Raw genomic sequence first — 16,068 nt, forward strand, 5'->3', positions numbered from 1 at the left:
AAAGACAAGGGAGGACCTATCTGTGATGCTGCCTAGGGTGTGGCCTGCTGAGTCCCTTCTATTCAAGGCTGTCTGTGACTCTTTCTCTCCCTCCTTGTCCACTCTTAGTGGGCCACACTGGTCCTATACACCCTTGAGGCTGGTGGGCGGTTCTTTTCTCCTAAAGTCCTGCCTGTCATTGGCCAACATTGCCATCAGTTACTTTAACATTTCTGGTGAGATGCTGTGGTTAGCTATGAGGTACATGTGCCTCCCTCCTGTCTCACTTCTTCCGTGACATTGGTTTTTAGTTGGGTATTTTTCAGAATAAATCTGCTATGAGAAACCCCTGCCTGGGTCTTTATTTCTCATCAAAGTATGTTTAGGACATGGTCAGGAGACCAGATTTGAAGCCATCACCAAAAGTCTGAAAATACAAGTTATCTCCTCCTAGAGTACCTGCCAGTATCTACGAGGCTCAGCCCAGCACTTGCTAACCTGTAACTAACTCCAGGTTTTTTGGATCATTAACCGGAGATACGACAAGTGGAATTTATTTTTCAACTCTCCCTGCTGGTTATCAATATTCCTCAGTCTCCTTCCACCATATAGACACCATTAACAAGTTATCAGCTGACTGCTGAAGATGTATAGGTAACCAGCCTCCTGTGCAGTCCACAGTGCTCTGTGGGGCCAGAAGGAGATAATGTGTATTGTGCAAATACCCATTCCCTTACGCACGCACGCACGCACGCACGCACACATACATACATTACACACACACACACACACACACACACACACACACACACACGCACGCACGCACGAACGCATGTTCATTCCATATCCTGGGGCTCAGCAGCATGGATGGCTTACTTTAAAAAAAGTACGTTTACATACCTTTGAAAATCACTCATGAGATCAACAAATAGTTCAAATGCAGTCTGCCCCATTATGTGAAGGAGAAAGAGAGCCGAGTCCTGAGGAGCTAGGTCAGCAGGCCCTTCTGTTTGATTTCACAACAAATCAGCAGAAGCCTAGGCCCACTCAGCAGAAGGCCACACAGCACTTAATACACAGGCTTTTTGTTTCTTTTAAGATTGAAAGCACCAGGGTGCACGAATATATGCACTCTTTGGGAGGGTAGGAAATGGTCCCCGTTTATCTAAATGACTTGACCTTTCAGGTTTGTGAAAGAGAGTTCTGTCTAGGGACAATAGAGGTCACTGCACTTGCAGAGGAACATTGCAAGTATCCCAGAGTCTCCCAAGTAGCCCAGGACCCTCACCTGCTGCCCCAAGCCCCAAACAGACTCATACCTGGGCATCCATGAAGGTGAGAAGCACCTGCTAACCACAGTGACATCAGGAAGACTCTCTACTTCAGCCTAACCTGATGGAGCCCGGCGGGAGGGGCAGATGAAACTCCATACACAGCCTTCTCACTAAGGAGCGCTTAAGCTTACACAGGGCTGCGTGAGTCACCCGGAGACGCACTGGTCAGATGCCATTCATCTACAAGTAAATAGTATTCCATGAGGCTCCTGATGCCTGTATGGGAGGATTGAGGGTGTGATTTATGAGAAGAAAAGCCAAAGCCAGAGACTAGAGAGGTAAGAATTAAATAAAGAACATAGGGGCCTGCGAAATACCAACTCCACAAACAAAGTCCCACTGAGCCACTGGAAAGGATATCTCGCTGGACTGTCCTTAAGGGCATCGAGGAATCCCTTTTGCTGGGAACCTGTGGGAATGAAGCCAACATTTACTCTTCAGATACTCAACCCCTCTGCCCCATGCTCACTGTTCTTATCTACATAAAAAGAGCAGGTGTCTCACCGCCCACTAAACAATCTTTGTATTTGGTAGGCCTTACGACACCCAGTTTACTGACCAGAGAGCATGATTTCCAGAAGACGGGAGATTCAGAATTAGAACCAACATCTGCAGGACATTATTTTCTTTTTCAATGAAAGCAGATGTGTATCTGTATGTTCTCCCATAAATTATATTTTTGATTACTCTTGTGTTCTTCTCATTTTAACAGGAAAACAAAATCCTACATGGTTTCTTCTGTTTTGCCCACATTTGTTAACTTTTGGCAGTAGAAGTCTTAGGAATTTAGCTATCAGGGACAGTCTTTCTGGGTAATTATTCCTACCCAGAATAAACAGATAACGTTCATTTCCTGACTCCTTTTGGGTGATGGTGTTGTCCTTATCCTGCAAGGACACATCGGGGAGTTTGAGTTAAGCTGCATCTGATTGTGCTTTGTGTTTGATATAATGACATCCTACTTTAAACAAATTTTAAAGATTTGATTTGTGTGTGTATGTGTGTGTGTGTGTGTGTGTGTGTGTGTGTGCACGACCATGCAAGTACATGACGACAAGTGACCAGGTGTGAGTGTGAAAGCTTGTGAGTTGTGAGGCCTATGAGTGTGTGTGAGTGTGTGATAAACTGACAAGTGTGTAGATATGTTTTCCCGGTGCTTATGTACAAGATCGAGCAAGTGGAAAGTAGCCCGAAAACTCTGGACTGCAGGGCCGAGGCTCGGAAACCTGATAGTATGAAAGGGAAACATTGTGAACTTCCCTGGGGGATGTGAGATTATAAGTCATGCTTATTTCAACCGTGTGGAGATTCATCGTGCAGCACAGAGTTTGGGCCCTGGTTAATCTTACCATATAAAGGTCTTTTTTATTTATTTGCAAGTTTTTTCATAAGAAAGTTTATAAAATTTATAAGAGAATGTAAGGCAAAAAAAAAAACTATTTCTGAGCATCGTATGTGTGCAGAGTATTGATACTAACTCTGCCCACGTGAACAATCGCTTTCTTTAAAACAACATGTAACACCCCTGGCTCTTTCTCTGCTGCTTTGGTGCGTGAATCCACAGACTAGCTCTGCTTTTGCCATTTTTTGATTCAAAAAGCCCCAAGAAAGGGACGTCTCTGCAAAGCCACCTTGGCACCAGCTCCAGCTGGCATGGGAGAGGACTCTGACCAAGCTTCTCCCACAAACCTACTGACTTAGACTCTCAGGGATGTATTCCAGGTTTGTGTCCTGTCCGGACAAGAGACTCATATCAGAAATGCCTGGAGATCAGAAGAACTGTGAGTCGTCTGGGTAGATGATGACTACACTTGACTGTTGCTTAGAGACCAGTGGGAACCATTTGGAACCCCTCCTTCCCCAGTCCGTCCATGGACTCCTCCCAAACAGAAGGAGTGGGAAATGGAGTGTGCAGAGCCTTAGCCTGCTCCATTCATAAGATCCATACCAGCAGAGGGAGCCGATAAAGCTGCTGTTTAGAAACTTCCAGAAACACACCAGAGTGAGGCTGAGTGCTTGCTCATGGGTTCTTACACTTGGGGCATGGCTGAGAGGCTGAGCTGCTCGCTAAGGTGGACAGTGACACTCTAATGGAAGTTTATATGTCTAGGTTTGTAGCTCAATGCCAATTACCTTCCTTCCCACCATCCTCCTGTTGTGGGAAAGGGAATGACTTGAAGACCAAGCAGCTCAGTATGAACTTCACAATGGTGAATGAAAAACAATGCCGAATTCTTATGCAAATACATTAAAATCACTTACCCTGAAATTTAACTTTAAAAAACAAACAAACAAAAAGAGTCACATTCTTTATATGTCAGAGACTGTTCATACTCTGGCAGGAAACTGAGTATCTCATTGAATATGCATTTTGAACATATATAATGTGTGTAGGAGAAAACCCAGTATCTGTCCCCAGCCTTATTCTTCCTCCAGGGATGTATATTTTTAAACCATGGGTCATTTAGGAGCAGATTTAGCTATTCGATGTTTATCATTATATTTGTAGTTTCTTGTGCAAAACAGAGGGCTGAACCTTTCGGGGGATCCCCAGCAGACATCACTGAGGTTGGCGAGGGCAGGCATGTCAGTGTGATGCCTTGTTAGTGTAAGTGGAACCTGGTCCAGGTATCACCTGGAGACTGCCAATGGAGGGATGGGGTTTAGGAAAGAGGGAGGGACATAGAGGGATGAAGAAAGCAAAGCCCAGAAGGAGCAGGCTGGAAGGGAGGAGGAGACAGGGGGGTGGGAAGAGGGAGAGAGAAAGCCGGAATGATTAGAAATAGTAACTCAGAATCAAATCAGAAAAGCCAAAGTCAGGCAAATGATTACATACGTCACCTGTTCCGCCAGGCATACTTACGATGGATGACGTGTGTGATAACGAATGCAAATATAAAGACTGTCAGAAAGGACAGGGATAAAATAAACATATAAAAAAATCTGTAGTTTCTTTTCCCCACACAGTTGCCTACCCAGGGACAGTGGTGATCAAACTGTTCTGAAATGAGAGGCAGAAAAAAGAAAAAATGGAATTTGATTAATAAGATATCTGTTTATTCGAGGGAGCCCCTCCCTCCCAAGATACTCCAATAATACAACCAAACAATATCGGATTATGTATTTCCAAATGGACGACTGAGAGAGGTCTTTATGAACACGGAGACATTTCAGGAGCATAGTTATTCTTTCAACAGAACACAGGTGTTTTGAAACACCAGATGTGAATTCCTCGCAAATGGTTACTGAAAGAAACAGTATTACTTCTTACTCAGAAGTAAAGACTTGATTTGTCCTCAAAAGGAACCTTTGTGTTCACAGAACAATTTTCCCTTCAATGGTGCCAACCCCATCTGATGACAAAGACTGGGCAGGGCTGGCGCTGGGGCTGGGGCTGGCTATGTTATTGGGTGGCCCCAATATAGTAAGCGGTCATAGAGTCATAATGGACCTGGGGCAGGACAGAGGGATAATTCTTTGTTCTAGCACTCCGGTTACAGTCACTTAACACAAACTAGTTACACACATTAATACATTCCTAACAGAAAATGATACCACTATGCTGTCTTAGAGACAAGCAAAACCAGGCATGACGAGATGGGAGACTCTGTGCAGAGGCAACCAGTTGAGCATCAGAGCAATTGGCTCTGAGGCTAGCCCTTTGGAGATGCTTTATCTAGCGTATATGCTGCCTGTGGTCCTTCCTAATGGCAGCAAGCTATGTTTGGGCACTATATGCCATTACTTCACTGTGCCAAAGTGTAAGCCTAAGGCTTCTCATTTTGGGGGAATTCACTCAAAGTCTGCAAAGCATTTACGGTCTGTACTTCCTCTTACGAGCAATGGCAAAGTGCTTCCTCTTACTATGCAGCTGATCTCCGATGCAGACCAACTGTTCTGTGTGATCCTGACAACCCACTCACTTCAGACCACCTGTCGTGAGCCGGGGAATGTTCAGCATTCAACTTAGTTCCGTCCTCAGGTTCTCTCCTCCGCTCCCCTGCCTACCTAATTTCCATATTGTATCTCTCTGTATGGGCTTCAGAAAACATGCAGGGAGTGTGCTGCCGAGTGTGACTTTATAAATAAAATATGACAGAAGTGGGCAAGGTGATCAGCTTCATGTGACACTAGTCATGGACTCGAACCCCTACATGCCATTTGTTGAAAAGGCACGAGGATGCCTGGGTAAGGGTAGTGGCCTAGGAAATGGAGGGGACACTGGACTGCAAGCAGCATAAGCAAGAAGAAGGGACAGCAGGACAAATTTCCAAGCTCAGTGGCCTGGTGACAGAGCTGATGGCCCATAAGATGCAGACAGTTAAGGAAAATGATTACTATGGTGTGCCCCTGGGATTTCCACATTAACACACACTGCAGGCTAGCGCCTTCATAAAAACTGCCTCACTGTGGCTAGGGGAGGGTGGGCTACACAGGCAGAGCGTGCAGAATCTTTAGGGCCATGAAAACCTGGGTACTAATAGATTATGCCATTGGATATTTGTTCAAGACCACGGGACCTCTAATCTCTAATGCAAGCCACAGACTCTGACAGTATGTCAACAGAGAGCTGCCAGCCCTAACAAATGTGCTTCCTCTGGTAAGGATGCGGATGAGAGAAGCTGTTGTGCATAGGGAGTGGTGGGCAGATGAGAACTGTACCTTCCTTTCCATTTTTTTCCCCCCTGTGAGTCTAAAAACAAAGTGTTCAAAAAATTGAGCAAGCAAATGTCGTCTCCTCTAAGTCATCCATCCACCGCCTGTACAACGCCAGGTCCACAGGACGAAGGATTCAAAAGATGGGGAACTATCTGGACCAGCCAGATTTCCCCCAAGACTATAAGGCTATTATTTCAGGCAACTACTTTTGTGCTTGACAGCTGAGTGTAGAAAATGGAATCGGGAGAAGAAGCCAGGAGCTGATAAACACATGTTGGGCCAGAATCTGCCTTCAGTAATGTTTCTGTTTCTGCAATTCCTGCATGGAGACAGAGCTTCTGGAAGGTAGGGAAAACGGCTCTCAGCAAAAGCCACATGCAAGGTGCAGAGGAGCTGTTAGCATCTAGTGGCCTCCAGAGGACAAGGTTTTACCCTGTGTGGCCCATTTCCACAGGGCAGGCCTTTTAATTTTAGTTCAGAAATCTTTAAATCTAGCCAGACAATGCTGCTGAGATCTCTTGACAGCAGGATAGGGAGCCAAGGATGACCCGTTGAGTCTTGTGTTCTCCTGGAGGCCTCTGGGAAGCTAGCACTTTCAGGGTTGGGCTTGGTGCCTGGCTCTCCCGAAGCCTGGCCTGGAAGCCATTTCCCTTAGAACTGTGGCTTGTTGAAACTCTCTTGGTGGACAAGGTCCTACTAAAACTGCAAGCCCACAGAGCCATTCTCCATGGACTGCTTCTCATGTCTTCTGCAGATGCAGTGTTCACAGTGGCTACTGGGTCTGAGGCTCCCAGGCCCCTCTGTGGATGTAGAAATTAGGTGTTGCGCCCACTCGCCCAGCAAGGAAGATGTGAACAACCGGATCCTTCTCAACAGCCTTTATTGTATAAGCACTCTTTTAGTTTTCAGGGAGAGACCTCGAATGCCCAGGGCGAGCTGCTTATATACCCTCAGCCCTGGGTGGGTGGGTGGGGGGAGCGCATGGAGGTGCGCGATTGGTCAGAATTGCAGTGCCTCATTAGCATGCCACATTAGCATACCCCCTGGGAGGGGGTGATTGGTCAGAATCTTGGTACCCCATTAGCATACCCTGCTCGATTGTGGTACCTCATTAGCATACCCCGTTCCGGAGGGGTTGGTGCCAAAACTGAGTTGCGCATGCGCAGTGCACTAGTAGCCAGTACCAGAGGCCGAGGCCGGCACCATCTTGGCCGGGTTGGCAGCCTACAATTAGGTATCATGGTCCCATGAAGGGGCCTGGGACTTGCTATTCTTCTCTATCCCAACACCAAGCTTACAGCATCTCTCCTGTTTCCCCCTGCACCACCCGTGAGCTAGGGAGGCTTGCCATGCCCCCTCCTCTTCACTATGGACTTGGTGCATGGGTACATCTTTCATCTGAAGGCTCAAGAGCCAACTGTACATTGTCGATGCCAAAATGGCCACCTCCTACCTTCAGCGATAGATGCCTGCTAGATCTGGCTAGCGTCTCAGATATGCCTTCTCCAATTAGACTTCCTGTTGTTCCTTCCCAACTATGAACCTCTCTCGACTGCTATCCAGCCAGCTACCCAACTCAGAAACTGACTCTACTGCTGACCTCACTCTTCCCTGTCCATCCACTTCAATCAATGAGCAAGTCCCATGGGCTCTGCCCCACTTTCATTGGAAGCCACGTTGGGTTTTATGTGTTCTCATCTACCAAAATATGGACCAGGCTCTAATCCAACAGATATTTACCAAGAGACTGAACATATCTATATATCACCAGGACCTCCAGAGGTGATGTGGTTAGAAACCCAAGAACATTCTATAAAACACTGAGTTAGCTGGCCCGGGACATCCTGACCACACCCTGGATAGCTTTCTGCTGCTTCTTTTTCACCCTGCCCTCCTAACACCCCCACCCCATGATTCCCAAGGACAGAATAGGGTATTTCTAATCATCTTTATAACCCTCACACTCAGAGACTTGTACTGTTTATGCATTATTTACGGGAACAAATGGATTCCAGTGCCTGTAGTGGGTTTAGGAATGAGGCTATGCCTGGTGGGTAGTTGATGGCCTTGAACAAGGGTGGTTGAAGGGAAGATGCTGGGAGAGAGGCAAACATAAGGAAATACAAGGGGCTTTGGCCTGCAGCAATGCTCAGAGAGGTCAGGGGACTGGGTAATGCACTGGGCAAGCAGGTGGCCAGCTGGAATTGTGGGTAAACTCCTTTGACTGTGGGAGGCAGGGCGGCACCATTTAAAAGCTCCTCCATCTGGAGGATGCAGGGGTACCACATCACCCGCCTCAGCTCCCAAGTAAGGAAAGAATGCCATCTGAGGGTGCACCACTCAAGAAAAGGAAGCAGGGTCCTACATTACAGCCTTAATTTATGAATGATTAGAGGAAGCTTTCAGATACATAGTTCCATCTAGAAGCATGACTTCCTGTTATGGATGACAGACCTCTGCCTCTCCTGTTCTCTGTGACTTGGCCCAGGAAGCTTCAAGAAAGGCAAGCAGTCTGGATACCAAGGGTGGCCCAACCGGATCTGAGACTTGGTGCTGAGACACAATCTCCTCTCTAATTAAAAGGAGAACTGCGAGGGTATGAGAGAGACCTTAGAAATAGCGGGGCACTAGTAAAGCCGGACAGGAACGGGAAAGTCTCTGGATCAAGGAATAAAATGTGCTTTTGCAAGTTGTGTTTGAAGGAAGCCAGAGGAAAAAAAATGAATTTTTAAAAAATGGTTATCAGGGTGGTGCTTGTGCATTCTGTTAATCCCAGCACTCAGGAGGCTCTCAGGCAGGCAGATTTCTGTGAGTTTGAGGGCAGCCTGGTCTACAGAGCAAGTTCCAGGACAGCCATGGCTACATGGAGGAGCTTGGTCTCAAAACAACAAAACAAAACAACAAAAAACCAAAAACATGTCAGGCCTCAAAGTGGAATTCAGTACTGTACTGATGTGGCCTGTGGCCCACATGGGTGCTCTGGAGTAGGAAGTCAGTCTTTCCTTTTTCCTTTACACTCCTTTTCTCTTTTCCTTTTTCTCCTTCTCCACATCCCTTCTTCCCTTCCTTCTTTGAGACCAGGTCTCACTATGCAGCTCTGGCTGTCCTGGAACTCACTCTGTACTCCAGACTGGCCTTGAACTCACAAAGACCCATCGGCCTCTGCCTCCCAGAGTGCTGGAATTAAAGGCGCCCCCAATCATGCCCGGGGAGAATCTTAGTTCTCTGAGTGACAGGCACACGCAGTCTTAGTCCCCTCAGGCGTCTTGAGGATCCTGTGAGCCCCGAGTGCAGTGGAGGCTTGAAGCTTCTAATCTCAGTGTTCATTACATCCAAGTTAAGTGTTTAAAGATTCCAAGCGGAAAACTGCTCTTCTTTAAACCTCGGGCTTTTTTTTTTTTTTTTAAATAAACTTCCAAAATCAGAAGAATTTTCCCTTGTGAGGTACTTTGTTTTTGTGTTCTAGGACAAATATTGAGATCCAGTGACACACACCATTACCTGGCCTTAGAGGTTACACAGTAATCCTACAGGGACGGTTGAGAATTTAGCTCAGCGAGACATTCGAGGACTGAGTCTTCATCACTAAAGGACTTCTATCTCCATCCAGATCTAAGCAGTTAACAGTTGCCCCTGCACTCAGGGCTGGCAAGGCACCCTGCATGGTCACTTTGACACTCAGGGTCAGCAAGGCACCCTGCGTGGTTACTTTGAGACCATTCTTGCTTTTATACAGAGTTGGCTCCCACCTTGCCGGGACCCAGGCACTGCAAAGCACTTAGCATGAATCGTGATTTATTTTTAGTGCATATGTGTGCATGCTTGTGTGTTTATGTGCACATGTGCATGCATGTTTTCATGTAGGTGGAGGTTGGAGAACATCCTTGGGTGTCATCCCAGGGACACTGTTCACCATACCGTCTTTTAAGACAAGGTTTCTCAGAGATCTGGATGTGACCACTGAGGTTAGACTGACTGGCTAGAAAGCCCTTTGGAATTCTGTCTCCACAACCCCAGCTCTGGGATTACAAACACGTAACCAACACGTCTACCATTTTTACATACATGCCAGGAACCCAGCTTAGTCCTCCTGCCTACCAGGCAAGGACTTTACCAAGGGAACCATCTCTCCAGCTTGAATCTTACCATTTAATTCTCTTACTATCTAATGTTGTTAGACTCAGTGTTATTATGGTTCAATGTTTTTGTTCCATTTTACAGTTGGGGAAAGTGGCCTTGGGACCAGGTGTTTATCCAAATTCTGAACCTCTTTCTGGGGCTGCCTCTGACACCAGTTCTCTGCTGGTCAATGTGCCAGTTTGTCTTTTTTGAAACAGCTGTTTGGCTGTGCCATTTCAGGGGTCATGTGGGCTACTGGCCCAGTGGAGAATGCTTGCATCCTAGGAAAGAGGATGCAAGGCACGCTGCTGTACTGGGGCAACATGCTTTTCTTCAGCAGTAAACACAAGCCCATGTCTAGACGCATCTACCCTCATTGAGAAATCTTTTGGACCTGGGAAGGGGAGACTTATTCTCAGCCAGGGGAACAGTGGGAAAGTGAAGACTTTTAATGTAGTCACGGGCATCTGGCAGAGCTGCTCAGTGGGCATTATAGCTGGGTCTGTGGAGCTTGAGGGTGGGAGTCGTGTACGATGCCAGGTAAGTATCAGGTAGGAGGGTTCTCCCCATACCTTCTCTTCTCAGTCCCCTTCCCCAAATGTATCCTATCTAACTTGCCGGAAAAACAAAATCCCATGAACTAATGTGTAGCCTTACAGTATTGTTACAGGGCTTCCAATGGGGACTCAATGTTGTCACTTACAAAGGCAGATACATTTAGTGATATCTTTGGGATGGAAATTTAAGTGGCCAAAGGCACCATGTCTAATCACTGCTTGTATGGGATTTACCATCTTGGCATCTCTCCAGCATCTTATAAATTAGGATTCTTTGGCTTTTAAACCCATTTCTTAAAAAACAAGATAAAACAAAACAAAACAAAAAAGACATCTAAATCTTTTCAATATAAAAGCAATTAGTAAATACAGAATTGCTGCCTTTATGGCACAATTTAGCATCACCTTGAGCAGCTGTGTGGCCCATTCAAGAGTGTCCCCCTCCTTCCCATCCCTGTGGTCTCACCTGCTCTGGCCAGCTTCCCCCTCACCGGCCAGGTTGCTAGGTCTCTTTTGCACATAAGTTTTAAAGGCGTTTGACTAATGGAGAGTGACACGGTCCTTCCAGTCATCTGTCAGGCCTAATTATATCTATTTGTCTTTTCAAACTGTCTGGGTTTGTCATCTGTTTTAACTCCAGTTCTCCAGTGGTAATAAATGAACGTCTCTAGGAAAAGGGACAAGCAGGTTCTGGAGAGGCTGGCATTTTGAAGCAAGTCATACTGTAACAGCTGTTTAGAGGTTGTTTTTGCTAAAACCCCCTGACTCCCTACCAAACCACAACAAAAGTCTGGGGTTTTGCTTTCATCTTTTATCTGTCTCCCCTGCTTTAGAACCTGGGAATCTACATGTGAGCCTGATCAGTCAAGGACCACCCAGTCTAAGAACAGTGATCGCTCACTTGTTTCATCCTGTTCCGGGCTGAGAAAAGGAGATAAGTTATCTTACTGTCGACCTTTCAAAATGTCTTGTTCCTCACAATATCCAACAAAGGAACCCAAAGTCTCTCTAGTCATTGTCCTAAACCTAAATCACCTTAGATCCCAGGAGCATCAGAACTTCACAGACCACCCCCGATTCAAACAGGAACAATCACTGCACATCCCTTGAGTGATAAAGACTTCTGCCACATGGCAGAAAGAGACCTGAGATAAAGATCAATCAGAGCACAGTGTGTCAACACGCTTAACTGTGCAGATATTTAACCCTGGCTCTAATCCTGCCTATACTGAAAGGTAGTTCAATACCCCAAGGATGGACTTAGTGTGAAGTTCTGGTACCTTCTGTGCTAGCTGATCCTCCTGTCCAGCAGGGGCAAAGCCCTATGCTCTACACCCACCTTCTTGGTTCTTTTACCTGCGTAGCCTGCAGTGCCCCGTCCACCTGGGTACCCACTGGAGGGAACATACTCATTTTTTTTCTCTGTACCTGATTATCCCTCATACCTGGGTGGTCAACAGGAACACAGGAACTCCTAATTGCATTTTTAGTCTTTTCTAGCCTTCTGTTTCTGAAGCTCACTGTAGCCTATGTGTCTTGTACTGTACTGGCTGGTTTTGTGTCAACATAACACAAGCTGGAGTTATCACAGGGAAAGGAGCCTCCCTTGAGGAAATGCCACCATGAGATCCAGCTGTAAAGCATTTTCTCAATTAGTGATCAAGGATGGCAGGGCCCAGCCCAATTTGGGTGGGGCCATCCTTGGGCTGGAGTCCTGGGTTCTATAAGAAAGCAAGCTGAGCAAGCCAGGGGAAGCAATCCAGTAAGCAGCATTCCTCTATGGCCTCTGTAGCAGCTCCTGCTTTCAAGTTTTTGCCCTGTGTGTGTTCCTGTCCTGATGTCCTTTGGTGATGAACAGCAATGTGGAAGTGTAAGCTGAATAAACCCTTTCCTCCCCAACTTGCTTTTTGGTCATGATGCTTTGTGCAGGAATAGAAACCCTGACTAAGAGAACCACCGCCACCTCTTCTGGGAAGTCCCCTTCAGTGTGGCCTCCATATTGTTGCCAGGGCAGCCTTTTAGTGCAAATGAGATCTCATTAGCTCCTTGGCCTGTGTTCCCTGGACGATTCTTGGTGAAGGTGCCTCGCTCTCTTCTCGATGATGGCACCCCCCGCAAGTCTGTAGTGCTCAGAGTCCTGACAACCAGGTTTCCAGACAAGAAACCTCCAACTCTCATTTTCTCTCCATCATGGAGGCACAACCACTCCACCTTTGTCTGCACTGTATATTGCCTTTCCTTACTGTATCTTATTTTGGGCCACTGCTTATTAAAAAACAACTTATAACAACAACAACAACAACTACAATTACAAAAATCTGGTGGATTTGCAGTTAGACAGTCCATGCTTGTCAAAATGACCCTGGGCATTCCAAGTTGAGGTCCTGATGTGTGTGGTCTGTGCTGTCATCGGACATTATACTGTGGTTTGCATTATACTGTTGGAAGGACATGGATCTCTAACTCCGTGTCCTGAATTTGGGTCCTGGATTTTTGCCTGTTGAGAAATGTCACCCAAAGTTCTCCCCAGAGCTTATACTGTGACTCCATTTTAAGATCTGAAGTCAGCTGTGACTGCTTTGATAACACACACAGAAGTCCTGGCGGGCCTTAGCAGAGAAACTATAAAGAAAGAACTTACAAAAACCCTGAAGTTCCGGGAGACACAGGTGAAGCCCAGAACTAATCAGTGGCTAAAAGCAGCCAGGAGTTAACAGTGCACATAAGTAGTTCTGCCGGCAGACTTGGGCCTGTGTCTTAGATTCTAAACACAGGTTACTGCTGTGTCTCGTGTGATGATAGAAAGCGTGCAAACACTCCACTGTGTCACTGTGGTCTAGGCAGGGGAGCTTAATTAATCCTGTAAACTAAGACTTGCAAAAGAACAGGCAGAAGACCCTCTCTCTCATGGTCAAGGGCAGCTGTGTAGTTTATGGGGTTCGCTGTGGAATGGAATCGTGGGACAGTTTATATAAAAGCTGTTCAGAACTTTGAGATGCTTCCAGAAGGGCATGACATCCACCTTGGACTGGGAGAATGGACAAGCTGTACGTTTCTGGAGCCAGTCATGGTTTAATGGCTCAGAAATGAGACTTTCTGAGCTGCGGCAGATAAACATGCAGAGGTCTGGCTGGCTTTCTGGAAGGGTTCCAGGAGGATTTGTTAGAGCAAAGCATAGTGAGGAGACTGTGAGCAGGAGTTAAACTAATGGCAGCCAGCAGCAGGTCCTCAGCGGCAGTCTGAGGCAGGAGGATAAAGCCCTTCCAGCTTAGCCTGACCCCATCACCATCTTTGAAAGCTGCCAGTCACAGGCTCCCTAGATCTGGGAAAGGGACTCTTCTGGCTGCTGTCTTTGTCATAGCCAGGGTGAGGCCAACCAGCTAGAGGAAGCAGGATAGGAGGTCAGGATAGACCATGACACCCAGAGAAGAGGGTCAGCAAAGGGCCAGACCACCCTGCCTCTCCTCTGCTCTCTTTAATAGTACTGGAAACTGTTTTAACCTCTACAGCCGTGGTTCTTAGCAGATTTTTCATTTCCTAGTGCTTTGAAAAGCCGTTGAAAACGACTGGCCTGTCCCAACCTGGCCCCTACAAAGGAATCTGCATTTCCTGAAGCCTTGCTCCTGGACACCAGGACCAAGAATTACAGGCCTAGGAGCACAGATCATAGAAATCAAAGTGACTTATTTCAACACCTAATTTAAAATTGGTTTATGTAAGAAGATAGGTCAGAAGGTGCCTTTTACAGAGTGGCTGCTTTCTTGCCATGTGACATGCTAATATGACATCGCAGGGTCTCAGGGGAGCAACTGTAGAAGCCCAGCTGTGAGTGGGTGGGTAAGTACTGTGGCTTGCCTGATGATAACTAAGACGTTTACTCAGAAGGGAAGCGATTTTGCTTGCCCTTTAACCCTAGGTTCTTTTAACTAAAGGTCAAGGTCAAATAGTATAATAGGTCAGTAAGTTAGTGGGTCATGACCAGGGCCAAAAAGAACCAAGAGACCGCACTGGGCTTACCATGTGGTAAGCAGTACGTCTCAAGACTTCATTTCTGAACCGGGACTCACCGAGATCCCACTGAAAAATGTATTTCTTACTGTGAGCTGAAGGAAAACACAAGGATGAAAGCTATTGCTTTAGGGCACAGGGAAGGCCCTAAACTATTTGCTGAGTAAATACGCATATGTTAAGTTGTTCTGTAACAGGCCTAGGTCTGTGAGTGGTTTTCATGATGTGTTTCCTATCCTGCCCGAAGGAGGGCAGGGATACTGGTCAGATTTAACACTTAAATATATATATATATATACCTTGAGGGTCTGTGGGGTGTGTGTGTACACATGTGTGTACGTATGTACACATGTGCTTGTATGTTCAGAAGTCAGCTTTGGGTGTTCTTTAGTTGTTCTTAGTCTTGTTTTCTAAGGCAGGTTTTCTCTCTGGACAATTTGCCACATGTATCTGGCAGGTCAGTGAGCCCCAGGGGTCTCTACTCCTCTCTTAAGCACTGGGTGATTACAAGTATGTGTCACCATGCTAACTTTTTTTTTTTAAAACATGTTTCCTAGGGGGATTGAATTCAGACCCCCATATCCTGAGGCCTATGTGGCAAGCACCTGGCCCAGTGAGCTAGCTGTCTTCCTAACCTGCCCTTTTCAGAAGTTCAGTGGAACCATGGGTAAAGGAAAACTTGTCTCTTTCCAGTTGAAAACACAGACCTCACTATAAGGCTGCAAGAGCGATAGAGTTTAGAAATGCTTCCTTCTTCTCCAAAGAGAAGACTAGAACAGAGGTGGCAATAGACTCCTAAGAAGAATCTTGATTTGGTCCCCTCCTGGGCCAGTGTTGTCCATAAGTGCTACTTCTGGGGAACTGCCACCTTAGAGAGAAACAACCTGCCCCCCCCCCCTCCCGAGCTTGTTTGCAGATGGGGCAGAGACAATTTCCAAACAAGCTCGTGCACACATCTGCCATGACAGCACAGTCTTCAGTGTTAAGGAAGAGTACAGGAAGGGGCTAGAGGAGCGGGGTCTGGGAGGCCTCCCGGGGGCAATGCTTACCAAAATGTGAGTTGAGAAAGGAGCCAGAGGCTGAGGCTGGGGCCAGAAGGCATTGAGAAGCATGGTGCATACCCAGCTGGAACACAGGGCATCTGGGATGCTCGCATAGGGCTCATGGATGGGCCTTCAGGCAGGTGGAAGGCCTGACTTGTGGCTAAATTCTGCTTAGGGGTGGTTACTCTAGTGTCAGACAGAAGGCGGGGTGTGTGAGGAGCAGGAGTTTGTGCTGGATGTTCTCTAGGAGACTCCTGTGTGTGTAAGAGCTATTGGTAGCCTGTGGCTGCTGTGACAGGGGAGGGAGGGTGGGGGGGGGGGAGAGACAGATAGAGAGAGATAGAGAGAGAGAGAAAGAGATAGTGGAAG

General features: G+C 46.7%; 1 protein-coding gene across 3 annotated transcripts in view; it reads right to left on the reverse strand.

The window, feature by feature from the left end:
* Positions 1–16,068, reverse strand: part of Zdhhc14 (zDHHC palmitoyltransferase 14) — a 248,834-nt gene that overhangs the window by 34,788 nt on the left and 197,978 nt on the right. For 2 of the 3 annotated variants that reach the window (XM_076926705.1, XM_076926704.1), the window contains exons 4-5: positions 4,177–4,314; positions 1,674–1,722 (exon numbers count right to left, since the gene is read on the reverse strand). In XM_076926705.1, the coding sequence (XP_076782820.1) occupies positions 1,674–1,722; positions 4,177–4,314 (187 nt within the window). The remainder of the gene's footprint in view (positions 1–1,673; positions 1,723–4,176; positions 4,315–16,068) is intronic. The other variant, XM_076926706.1, reaches the window with a different exon arrangement.

This window comes from Arvicanthis niloticus, chromosome 28 (genome assembly GCF_011762505.2).
Source record: "Arvicanthis niloticus isolate mArvNil1 chromosome 28, mArvNil1.pat.X, whole genome shotgun sequence".
NCBI lineage: Eukaryota > Metazoa > Chordata > Mammalia > Rodentia > Muridae > Arvicanthis > Arvicanthis niloticus.